Consider the following 13,070-nt stretch of genomic DNA (forward strand, 5'->3'; position numbering starts at 1 on the left):
TTTTGAAGATGATGTCAAAATGTATATGTGTGATCTTAGTAAGTCAGTAATAATACTTATAATCTATATATATAAAAGCCTTAGCGACTGGCCGACCTGCTGATGGGCTGGTAGCTATGACGTGCAATGACCAACAGGGGGCGGATGCTCAACACAGGAGCGACAGCAAAGTTGCAGAATGCCTTCTCGCACTCCGGGACTCCTCGGGGGATGTCAGATTGCCAATTTTAGCTTGTTCTCCACAGGCCGGGGATAGGGACCCCACCTGCGGGAGAGATTCTGCTCACTCCACAGATGCCGGAGAGGGACCACAGGAGGTTGGCCCCAGGGTGTGTCTGGCCCTTCTCACCCAGTCCTGCCCCTCCGGCCACCTTCTATTTAATTTACTTTCAATGTGCACAAATCCGTGCACCGGGTCTCTAGTGGTTTATAAGATTAGATTCCAGCTCCAACATAAATGTTCTCTGTCTCCCTTTGCTCATACCATCCCAAGCATGAGTTGTTAATAAGAATTTATAATGTTCAGCATGAAAAAAATGAAATATGTTAAGTATGATTAGGGGGAAACATTACAGGCAGGCCTTGCTTTATGCAGCTGATATGCCACTGAATAATTGTGTATACTCTTTTCTCAAGGTACAGCCATAGACTAAATCATACTTTTCTGTCTAATTATAATATGGTTTCAAATATTATTCCTATTAATTTTTTTTATCCTAAGGCATGCCTTCCCCATCCACATTAATGGTTATGAGTGAGGCAAGCCTTTCAAAATCACAACAGAAAATTTTAGATTAAAATTCATGGACACAGATAATAGTGTGGTGAAGGCCTGGGAGTGAATGCAGTGTAAAGAGAGTCAATGGGGGGAAAAGAGGACATCCGTAGTACTTTCAACAATAAAGATAAATTATTAATAAAAAGAAAACTGCAATGAAAAAAAAAAACTTCAGCACTGTATACTCAGAAAATCAATTCTTGTGATGAGTCAGTATTATGTATTACCAAATACATGTGATGCCAATTATAGTTAACAAAAGATGCTGCATATTACTAAAAAAAACTCCAAGTGTATTTCTTGACCTTTTCTGTGGGATTCTCTGAAGATTTTTTATATCTTTATTTATTTGTCCAAATCTTTAGTATGGACTGTTCTCTATAGATTTATAATTTATATCCACTGTCACTTACAGTAATAAGTGAAGGCTGCCTCTATAAATTAGCACTCCCCTACTCCACTCCTCCCTTCACACCTTACAACTGTTGAGCCTTTTTGAAGAAAAATTATGTGAAGCAAAGTTTGGGTGTAAAGTGAAAGTAAGATATAATCAAAACATCAAGAAATAAAATAAACCAAGACCTAGGGAAGAAAATTGACTTTTGTATCCTGGCATGAAGGAATGATGCTTATGTAGTATACCATGGCATTGTTATATGAATGCTTTATTATAATGTTAAAATAATGTTGTATGGTGAAGGTAATTACCTTCTTCATGTAAAGTTTAGAATTTCATATGAAAAGTTAAGATTACTCATTACCAGATTTTTGCCCATCACTTGGAGTGTGTTTTTAAAGAGGAAATGAGGATTGTTACTTTTATTTTTGCCTTGACAACTAAAGGGATTAAGATGCTCAAAAAAGCAATTTCTACATTGGAAGTGATGACAGTACATTTTCTGTGGTTGCAATTTGTGTATTTCCTTTTTTTATTCTTAATACATGTGAAGTCTTTTTAAAGCCAGAAAATTAGGCAAGATGAAAGAAATAAAAGCATACAAATTGGGAAAAAAGTAAAACAACCTCTATTTGCAGATGACATTGTCTTATAAAAAGAAAACTCTGAAGAATCCACAAAAAACCTATTAAATTTAATAACAGAGCTCATCAAAATTGCAGGATGAAAGACCAGTAATAAAAAATCAGTATATTTCTATACACTAGCAAAAGACAACTTGAAATGGAGATCAATGAAGCAATTCCATTTACAGCATCAGAAAGAATAAAATACTTAGGAATAAATGTAATCAAGAAAGTATAAGACTTACACCCTAAGAACTACAAAATAGTGCTAAAAGAAATTAGAAACCCTAAAAACTGGTAATACATCCCATATTCGTGGATTACAGGATACTTTTCATACTAAGGCAATGTTCCCCAAATTTATCTGTCGTCCCTATCAAAACTCAAACTGACTTTTTTTTCTGTAGGAATAAGCTGATCTTAAAACTCATATGGAAATGTGACCCTAAACAATCAATTACAAAGTTGGAGAACATATACTTTGATACTACAGTAATCAAAAGTGTGGTACTGACATAGAAATAGACATATAAATCAATAGTACATAATTGAGTCCAGAAAGAAATCCATCTGTGGGCGATTGATTTTTGGAGTGTCAAGACTACCCAATGGAGAAATAGTCTTTCTAAGAAATGATCCTTGATCAAATGGATAGCCACATGTAAAAGAATGAAGTCAGACCCCTATTTCACAACATATACAAAATTTAACACAAAACATATCAAAGACCTAAATGTAAGAGATTAAACTATAAATAACACTCTTTATATGGGTGAACATCTATGTGCCCTGCTGTTTGGAAGCAGATGCTTATATGCCACCAAATCACAAGCAACATAAGAAAAAGTGGATAAATTGTACTTAATCAAAATTAAAAACTTTGGTGCATCAAATGACATTATAAAAATGTTAAGACAAACCATAAATTGGGAGATAATTTTTGCAAATCATTATATCTGACAGGAGACATATCCAAAATGTACACAATCTTACAATCTAATACTAAAAAGACAATCTAGGTAAAAATGGGCAAAAGCTTTAATAGACATATCTTTAAAAAAGATATACAAATGGCCAAAAGTGCAAAAGATGCTCAATTTCATTAGAAAAATGCAAATCAAAATCACTATGATTATGATCACCATCAAGTCCCTTACTAGTATGGTTATAATAGAAAGGTAGACAATAACAAGTGTTGACAAGGATGTGGAAAAATTTGAATCCTCATATTTCTGGTGAGAATATAAAATGCTAAAGTTACTTTGGATAATAGTCTGAAAGCTTCTCAAAAAGTTAAACATAGTAGTACTGTATGAAGCAGTGGTTCCACTCCTAACTATATACCCAGGATAAATGAAAACAAATATGTACACAAAAACTTGCATATGAATGTTCATAGCAGCATCCTAATATATAAAAACCCTGGGTCCCTCAGGACTGGAGGCTTGACCAACTGGAAGTCAGTCCTACTGTGGTGACCCAGTGCTGACTGTTGCGGCTGCAGGCACAGTGACCCAGCACTGACTGCTGAGGGGGCTGTGAATCAGACCCAGAGAGAGGCCTGAAGAGAGAAGCAGGGTCTGATCCGTAGCCTCTGTGGCAGCTGTTGATCAGCACTTGCCTCTCTCTTTCTCTCCAGTAGCCGTGCCTCCATTTCTCTCCAGGCCTCCACCAGAGCTGCTGATCAGCCCCGCCTTTCTGATCAGGCCCTGTTGATAGGCCCAGAGATGCTGACTGACATAGAAACTGACCAATCAGAACCAAATCTGGGTGAAATGTGAGGAGCCAATGGCTGCCTAGGGGTCAAAGCTTTTGAAGCTGACTGGCATAGAAATGAACTAATCAGAACCAAATCTGAGTGAACTCTGAGGAGCCAATGGCTGCCTAGGAGGCAGAGCTTTTGATGCTGACTGGCATAGAAACAGACCAATCAGAACCAAATTGGCTAGCAGTTTGGGGTGAGATCAGGCCTGCAGAGGAGAGCAGTTGGGAGCCAGATCAGGCCAACAGGGGAGGGCAGTTGGGAGTGAGCAGGCAGGAAGAGGAGGGCAATTGAGGTGAGATCAGGCTGGCAGGGGAGGGCAGTTGGGGGGTGACTGGGCTGGCAGGAAAGCAGTTAGTTGTTAATCAGGCTGGCAGGGGAGTGGTTAGGGGTGATCAGGCTGGCAGGCAGAAGTGATTAGGGGCAATCAGGCAGGCGAGCGGTTAGGAGCCAACAGTCCAGGATTGTGAGAGGGCCTAAACTGGCAGTCAGACATCCCCCGAGGGGTCCCAGATTGGAGAGGGTGCAGGCTGAGCTGAGGGACACCCCCCACCAATGCACAAATTTCTTGCACTGGGCCTCTAGTTATTTATAATTGACAAAACATGGAAACAACTCAAATGTCCATCAACAAACAATATAGTATTTTGGTGCAACATATTATTATTCAGCCATAAAAATGAATGCAATTATAATATACTAGAGGTCCAGTTCACAAAATTTGTGCACTGAGGGGGTGTCCCTCAGCCCAGTCTGAACCCTCTCCAATCTGGGACCCCTTGGGATCAGGCCTAAACTGGCAGTAGGACATTCTTCTCACAATCTGGGACTGCTGGCTCCCAACCACTCGCCTGTCTGCCTGCTCCCCTGCCGGCCAGATCGCCCCCAACTGCCCTCCCCTGCAGGGCTGTTTGCCCCTAACTGCCCTCCCCTGCAGGCCTGGTCACCTCTAACTGCCCTCCCTTGCAGGACTGATACCCTCCAACTGCCCTCCTTCCCCTGCAGGACAGGTCTCCCCCAACTGCCCTCCCCTGCCAGCCTGGTCCCCACAACTGCCCTGCACTGCCAGTCATCTTGTGGTGGCCATCTTTTGATCACACAGGGGTGGCCATCTTGTGCCCACATGGAGATGGTCATCTTGTGTGAGGGTGTGGTGGCCAATTTGCATACTACCTCTTTATTATATAGGATGCTGCAACAGAGATGAAACTGAAAACATGCCCAGTGAAAGAAGTCAGATATAAAATGGCATATATTATGTGATTCTATTTATATGAAATATCTTGAATAGGCAAATCTATAGAGACGGAAAATAAATTAGTGGTTGTCAGGGAACAGTGGGTGTGGAGTTGTGGTGATGGTTGTACAATATTGTGAATATACTAAAAACCACTGAATTGTACACTTTGAAAAGATTAAAATGCTGACTTTAATGCTGTTATTTTATGTAAGTGTAAAAAATTTTAATGATTTTATGAATATCCCAATAGAAAAAAGTCAAGCATTATAATATTTCATTAACTATTATTTTGGATATATAACAAACCACAATAATCTTTGAAGAAAAATTTTATTAAGATAAATCCAGTAAATTTTTGTGTATACACATATAATCAGAACTGCCCTTCTGAAAGAAACACTTTCATTTCTTTTAAAATGAAATTATAATTTTATTTTTCCCCAAACTACAACTAAGGTCACATTTGGAAAAGATAATTTTAACTCCTCAACATTACATGAAAATAGTTCACCTTCTTCATAAAAGCAACTTAGAGAACCACATACCATTTTTCTTTTGCGATCTCTCCACTTTATGAAATTATCACATACGGAAGTAAAATTCAAAGATTTAACACATAACTTACCCCAAAGGAAATTTACTGACAAAGTTTCAAGCATGTTTTTTCTATATATTCCTCTATTATAATCACAAGATTTATAAAGTTTTCATGTTAGGAAATTTGTGGCTAATGATCAGTATGAATATATTCTGAAAGTCAGTTAATGCTAAAGAAAAAACATGTTTATAAAATATTTGATAAAAATATTTATCTCTATTAACATTACAACATGAAGGTACATATTACCAAATTATGAAACTACATAGAACAGCCTTAAACAATACTCTGAGACACTTCTTTTTGGACATCTTCTTTTTCAGCTACTTCCTTTTCAACTTCAGCCTTATTTTCCTTTTCCTTTCCATCTTTCCCATTTCCTTTTCCATTTCCCTCCTCTTTTCCAGCTTCTACTTTCTCTTTTTCATCTTTCTCCTCATTTCCACCTTCATCATCATTCTCATCTTCACTCTCTTTTCCATCTTCATCCTCTATTCCATCTTCATTATCTTTCTCATTTTCATCACCTTTTTCATCTTCATCATCTTTTTTATCTCCTTCCTCTTTTCTGTCTTCTTGTTTTTCATCTTCACCTTTATCTTTTTCATTTTCACATTCTTGGCCATCTTCTACTTTCCCCTTCCCATTTTCACCCTCTTTTTCATCTTCTTCCTCTTTGCCATTTTCTGTCCCTTTTCCATCATCACCCTCTTTTTCATCTCCTTTCTCTTTTTGGTCTTGTTCCACTTTTCCATCTTCTTTATTTTTTCCATCGTCACCCTCTTTTCCATCTTCTCTTTTCTCTTCTTCCTTGTTTTGGTCTTTTCCATCTCCTTTCTGATCTTCTTTTTCGTTTTTCTTTTCTTCCAATGGCACTGCTTCTTTCTTTTCTGATCCTTCTTTTTCAACATCTTCCATTTTTTTTTCTTTTATTTCCTCAGGTTCTTTTTCAGGAGCTGATGCCTATATGTGTAAGAGAAAATAATCACGATTATATTTGTAAATTTAGAATTGTTTCGCCTAAATATTTAGATAAGATTATATATATTTTATGAAAATAATAACACTTCATTTACAAAAAGGTAATTTTTCTGTAGAAAAGGCCTCCTAAATATCACACTACAAGGAAAACGTTCTAAGAAATAGGATTAACTAAAATATCTCCACACAAAAATATACGAACAGACATTTGCCACATAACTTTAGGAAAAAAAATTATTCAAATAAATAATTTTTATTAAAATATAAACAAAAAGAATACATATTGAAAATGACATATTTTTATCAGCTATTCTCAATGAGTAGCATACATGTAAACAGAAATACATTCCTTAAAGAAATAATATGTTTTGTTTCTATAATGGTGCGATTTAGATTTTTTTACCTTATATCATAGGGTAACTTATAAAAATATGTTCCCTCGATGTCTAGGTTTTGTTTGTAGATTTGGTACTTTATTCCATTTTCAAAGTTTTACTAATATCTAAGAATGTGGTATGCATTAAATATGCAACACAAGAGCTATTTGAAACATTTACGTAATAATTTGTCTTGCAATCTGCAGGGGAGCAAAGAATTATGATCTGGGAAAATGATTTACAAATAATGCATGTGCTGACAAAAGGAATAGAAAATTAGCTTGCATTTAATAAGAGAGTTGTTATATTACTGAATCATGATCATTGGCATTGTTCTATTAATATCAATGCTAAGCCATTGCTCCCACTATCCATGCCTGTAAATCTCACATTTAAATTCATTTTCTTTATTTTCCCCTTAGATACCATTATACTATTTGCTATAGATTGAATGTTTGTATCCCCCCAAATTCATATGATAAAAATCTAATCCCCCATGTGATGGTATTTGGAGGTAGGTCTTATGAAAGGTGATTAGGTTATACTGGTAGAGCCCTCATGGATGGAATCAGTGTCCATATAAAAGAGTCCCTAGAGAGCTATCTGATGATCCCTTCTATCATGTTAGGACATAGAAGACTGCCACCTAAAAATCAGGAAGCAGGTCCTCACCAGACATCAAAAATGCTGTAGCCTTGATCTTGAACTTTCCAGCTTCCAGACTGTGAAAAACAAATTTCTGTTGTTTATAAACCACCCAGCTTGTGGTATTTTCTTATAGCAACCTGAACAGATTATGATTCTATAGAACCACTACTCAATTAATGTGTTTCAACATTTTCATTTAAACTACAAGGCAAATAAGATTTCTTTCAGTCATACTTATTGTTAAACTTTTAAATGGACAAATCTGTCAATATTGTAAGATACCTCTATAATTTTGCCTTCTCCATTTTCAGCATTTTCCTTGTATTCTTCTTTAATAACTTCTTGCTTGGTTTCAGCTATTGTTTGGGCACTTGTATCTGCGTTTTCCCCCATCATATCATCTTTTTTCATTTTCTGTCCAGCAACACACAACATTAAAAATAAATATAAAATTTAACTGGTGTATTGATTAAATGGCCCAAGTTATTCTACCAGTTGTTGTAATAATTTATGAAAAATGTTTAAAATACCCATACAAACTTTTTATCAACACAATTATCATTAGATACATTCACTTTCATTGTAAACTGATGCAGTATCAAAAAAGAGGGGTTGGGGGGCTGAGTGAAAAAGGTGAAGGGATTAAGAAGTACAAAACATTAATGGTAATGTAAAGTACAGCATAGAGAATATAGTCAATAATATTAAAATAACTATGTATGCTAGCTGGTGGGTACTAGACTTAATGGGGGAAATCACTTCATAAATTATATAAATATCTAACTACTAAGCTATATACATGAAACTAATATAATATACAATGTCAACTATAATTGAAAATTTTAAAAAAATAAAGAAATCCCTTTATCTATATTAAAAAATGAATAATGTTCTTCTGGTATAAATCAAATAAATTTTCTTCTCGATGCAAAACAAGTTAGAATGCTAAATACTCAGGGCCAACTTCCAGCATCAGGTTACATGTAGAAACACTAGTGAGATTATCAATTTAGACATATTTGAAAGTGATCATCGAGGGACAAAGGGGATTCAATTTTTGTGTCTATAAGTTTTTAGAATAACTTAAATCATGATTGCTTTACCAAGAAAACTCTTTGCCTAAGTATGTATGTAGTAGAAAGAGCACTGGGTAAAGGGGCCAGAAAAATCTGTGTTTGAATTCTGAATCTGCTACTTACTTGATGTGACCTTGGGCAAAAGCATAGATCTCTGAGCTTATTCATTCATATGTAAAATAAAGTCATGCCACCTACCTCATAGGGATTTTATAAGGAGAAAATGATAAAATGTATGTGAAATTGTTTTAGAAACTGTAAAATACAATATAGACAGGGATTTTAGTATTTTAACATTGAAATCGAGAGCCAAGGAGTGTAAAGTATTTTAAAGTCCTTGATTAAATGGTACTTGTTTTATTCTAGAAATATCTTATATTTTTAAAGGAAATAAACAGTATTAGCTATTTTCATAATCTATAAATTAAGTACCTAATTTTAGACCTTGAAATGTGAAATAGAAAAAAAAAAGAAAAGCAAATTTCTCTTCTACTGTCACTGTTATTACTAAAACTTCACTTGCTTTAGTTTTAACAATATTTTAAATCAATAATGTCAAAGCATTTTACAAATATGACTACAATACACTTTCTTCAACTACAAAATAATGAGATTACATGACTCTAATATTCTCATAGCCTTAAACTTTTATTATTTTAAGAATTCAACCAATCTTTAAATAATCAATGATACCTCAATAAAGCAGTTAACAAAGTAAATAAAATTGAACTATATTCACACATTTACAGATAAACACATATAAGTAAAAGGGAGAAAAGTGAGCTTAATATTGAGGTTATTCTTGTTTCCAGTGTCTTTAGCCACAACATCAGGGTATAGAAGCCTATATTAAATCAGCTGTGTCCATTTAAAACTAAGGTATGTGAAAACACTTTGCAAACTGAAAATTATTATCAAATATTAGTTACTACAACAATTAAAAAAGCATTACCTTGGTTACTATAGTTTACACCTTTGTTTTTCCAGGAATAAAGGTATTGTAACTATATGATGTCAAAGGTATGTACATTTTATGAGTCTACCAAACTAAAATTTTGTTTTGTCTTTTCCTAATTAAACTGCCCAAACACAGTGGACAATCACATTCACAGAACATGAACAAATATTCCTTACTCAAAGTGATTACATGTACCATATGGTATAATGTAATATATTATTAACTGAACAGAAAACAAAATGATGAACTGCATGCTTTTCCAAAAATTTATTTCTGAAGAAAAGCAATTTTTTTCTCAACATTGCATGTTGAATATTTACCCTTGGAGTTGATGTTCTTTTTGGCTTCAACTCTGGTAAAATGGGCACAGGCATCTGCAGAAAAAAACAACACAAAAACACAAGTCATGGGCTGGGGCAAGGGGGGCAGGGGATGGAAGAAATCAGAATTAAAGAATGATCACTAATAATAAAATTCAATTTCTTAATTAAAATAAATGGGGAGAGTTCAAACTGAACACTAGGGAAAATTCCTTAATGTGAGAGTTTTTTCTTAAAATATCAAAAATAAATCTTGTATTAAATATAGTATTGTCCAGGATTGCCTGAATTTTAAAATTACATTTTATAATACATGGGCAGCTTTTTAAAAAGACTACTTACAGCAGACAGTCTGGCTGATCGTCTCTTTGGCTATGAGTGAAAAAAATATCAGTTAAGAGAATTATGGATACACAAAATTAGAATTATTTATATTGCAGAGAAAATACATAAATATTGTCATTACAGAAGCAGTTATGAATTTGATTATAAAACGTCATAGTAGAAATATATGTTTTTATTTCTCCCTCCTCTAGACTCTTCATATAGCTAAGGGGGAAAACAATCTCAAATTAAACTTCAATTGCTAGGCTAAATGAACACAATCACTAGTAACAAGGAGCATATTTAGAAATGACAATATATGCCCTAACCGGTTTGGCTCAGTTGATAGAGCGTCGGCCTGTGGACTGAAAGGTCCCAGGTTCGATTCTGGTCAAGGGCATGTACCTTGGTTGCAGGCACATCCCCAGTAGGAGGTGTGCAGGAGGCAGCTAATCGATGTTTCTCTCTCATCGATATTTCTAACTCTCTATCCCTCTTCTTTCCTCTCTGTGAAAAATCAATAAAATATATATTTTTTAAAAATGACAATATAGCCCCTTCTTGTAAACTGACAAAGCAATTCTTTTGCTTAAAAGGAAGAAACTCCCTCCAGATATTAACAAGCACAATAATGTTGTAAATCCCAAGAAGGTTGGAGTTTTCAATACCTACTATATTTTTGAGGGAGCTCACTGACATTCCTTATGTACTCATGTGATAAAATATACTAACCAGCATCTATTTTGTTAGCTGCTTATGAGCCTCAAGTTTCAAAATGAGTGTACTTTTTTGAGATTCTAAAACTAAAGAAACTCACCTCCTGCCTCATATCACCTCGACCTGCAGCCTATAGAGGAGAAAACCATACAGAAATAAGGTCATCGATATAAACATGTAGATGAGAAAATATTGCCAATGGATTACAGTTGCAACATAACCGCTATGATTTTTTTCCTGAATTTCCGTTCAAGTAGCTGCGTGTTATTTCCTAGTATCATGCTACATACTTCTGTGCATTAATGTGCAAATGTGCACCAAGATGCAAATGCATTCACAAGACTTAAGTTTACACAAATGATAATCAATTTCATCTTTTTGTGTATATTTTATCTCCTAAGAAACAAACATTTAAAAGTTTAATATCCACCTGCTGTAGCCAGTGTTAAAGCCAAAAAAAGTGTGGGGGCGGGCAGAATGAAGACGAAGCTTCATGCAATTTCCCTGTTTTGCCTTATGTTTGAGATGCAATTGTACTTATCTGAACCTCTGTAAAGACTCTGGATTATCCTCCCTTCCAAGTTCTGCATACAAGAACTACAACCCCCACAATGCTTTGGAGGGGGGGCCCCCTCTTTGTTACAACGTCAATGCGTTATTCTGAGGAGCCAGCCGCATTTTTAAAACTTCCCGCCACTACCTGCTAGACAAGGTTGCTGTCAGCTCTGTAAAATAGCAAGACCCATTGCACAGGCCTAGAAAAGTGCGGCGGCGGGGATCTCAGAAAGGGGGATGGTGATTAGAAACCATTGCTTCTTGTGCCTGAGCAGCGCTCCAGCCTGGGAATTATCAAGCTATTGCAAGATTCATACCACAGTCCCGGAGCTCCGGGGAATTTCGATTTTTATTCCTAGGTTATAGAAACAGGGAAGACAGATGGATAAATAGAAATAATATCAAAAAATCAGAGTGCCTTATGTTAGGACAGTGTTTTACAATTTTATCAAGCGTGAAACTGCGTTCAATTTCACTTTTAAGGGACCCCTCCTCCCCAAACGAACAAATACCAAGCATACATTTTTTCATGTCCAAGAGAGGAGCCACGAATTTTGAAGTGAGGGTTTTCAGGAGACCTGTAGCCCTTGAGTAGCTCAGATCAATCCTGCATGACTAAAGTGAACAAATCCATGCTATCCCAACATCTACAGCTGTTTATCTGATGCTGTTCTCTTATCTTTCCACCTTTAGAGAGAGAGCTTGGAGAGCTCCAGATCTCTCTGCCCTGAAGTTGCTAATTACAGCGTGAATCTCTCTTCTCTCGGACAGTTTGAAGTCTGCGCCGCCTAATGGCCCAGGATTACCATTGCATAGCCATCTGGCATGACAAGAAGTGGAGGAGGGAAGGGGAAAATGGAAAAAGAAAACGGGAAGAACAAAGGCAAATATGGGAGAAAGCCATGGCTTTCATACTCCCACACGGGACGGTTCCCTGAAAAAAGCCGGAGGCTGAGGAGGACACTGGTGCCTGGAAGCATGGTTGGGAGAAGCGTTCTCCAATAGGGTACGCGGAGGAAGGGGGGTGGGGTAGGAAGCGACAGCACAGCGCTATGGCTGTTTGTAATTCAGCATGGAGACACTTCTTCAGCGATTCTTTCCCTTAAACAAAACAAGTCAAAAGTGAACTACTAGTTGCATGCGAGACCATCCTAAACCTTACACCGACGATTCTTTGCCCTTCCCTCCCCTTCCATTCAGTACATCACAAAATTGAACTAGGAGCAGAAATCTTTTTTGTTTAATCTCTGTCAATTAGGAAATATGTATTTCAGTAGCTAACCCACCTTATATCTTTCCATTTAACTTACCTTTCTTTTGGGCATTGTTGCAGCTCTCTACAGGAGATTTTAACAGTCAGCAGAAAAAAAGCTGAAGGCAGTCTCCGCTCGACCGCTCCGAGAGCAACTGAGTTTTCAATGAACTAATTGCAGCACGACCTGTACTCGCCTCGCCTCCTTCCCCCCCCCCCCCCCCCCCCCAAAAAAAATATCTCTCGTTATTGGCAACATTAAACACACCAAGACCAAACTGAACTACGTGAATGGTTAGCTGGAGTGGGAGCCAGTTGGAGTGACAGGCTGTCAGGCCAATTAGGGGAGGTGACCAGCCCAGGAGGCGTGGTCCACGGACCTGCCCTGAGCCCTCGCGTGCTGCCAGCTCCGACCGCTGGTGGGGTAGAGGAGCGCGTGGACTTGGAAGACGCAAAGTGCT

At 36.8% G+C, this 13,070-nt stretch overlaps 1 protein-coding gene across 1 annotated transcript; it reads right to left on the reverse strand.

Annotated features, from left to right (window-relative positions):
* Window positions 1–5,116: 5,116 nt before the first annotated feature.
* On the reverse strand, window positions 5,117–12,806 carry HMGN5 (high mobility group nucleosome binding domain 5). The gene is made up of 6 exons (XM_036305973.1): window positions 12,668–12,806; window positions 10,903–10,932; window positions 10,104–10,133; window positions 9,762–9,815; window positions 7,690–7,821; window positions 5,117–6,364 (listed from the first exon to the last, which is right to left on the reverse strand). The coding sequence occupies exons 1-6, from the start codon at window positions 12,680–12,682 to the stop codon at window positions 5,678–5,680; spliced, it is 948 nt and encodes a 315-aa protein (XP_036161866.1). The 5' UTR covers window positions 12,683–12,806; the 3' UTR covers window positions 5,117–5,677.
* Window positions 12,807–13,070: the final 264 nt, after the last annotated feature.

The sequence above is a fragment of the Myotis myotis genome, unplaced genomic scaffold, assembly GCF_014108235.1.
Source record: "Myotis myotis isolate mMyoMyo1 unplaced genomic scaffold, mMyoMyo1.p scaffold_m19_p_4, whole genome shotgun sequence".
NCBI classification, from domain to species: Eukaryota; Metazoa; Chordata; class Mammalia; order Chiroptera; family Vespertilionidae; genus Myotis; species Myotis myotis.

Excerpts from the sequence above, each read along its gene's own strand:
- HMGN5 (XM_036305973.1), bottom strand. Across the intron at positions 10,134-10,902 it reads GAGGTGATATGAGGCAGGAG|CCAAAGAGACGATCAGCCAG; the intron begins GTGAGTTTCTTT and ends TTTCACTCATAG. Across the intron at positions 9,816-10,103 it reads GATCAGCCAGACTGTCTGCT|ATGCCTGTGCCCATTTTACC; the intron begins GTAAGTAGTCTT and ends TTTTTTCTGCAG.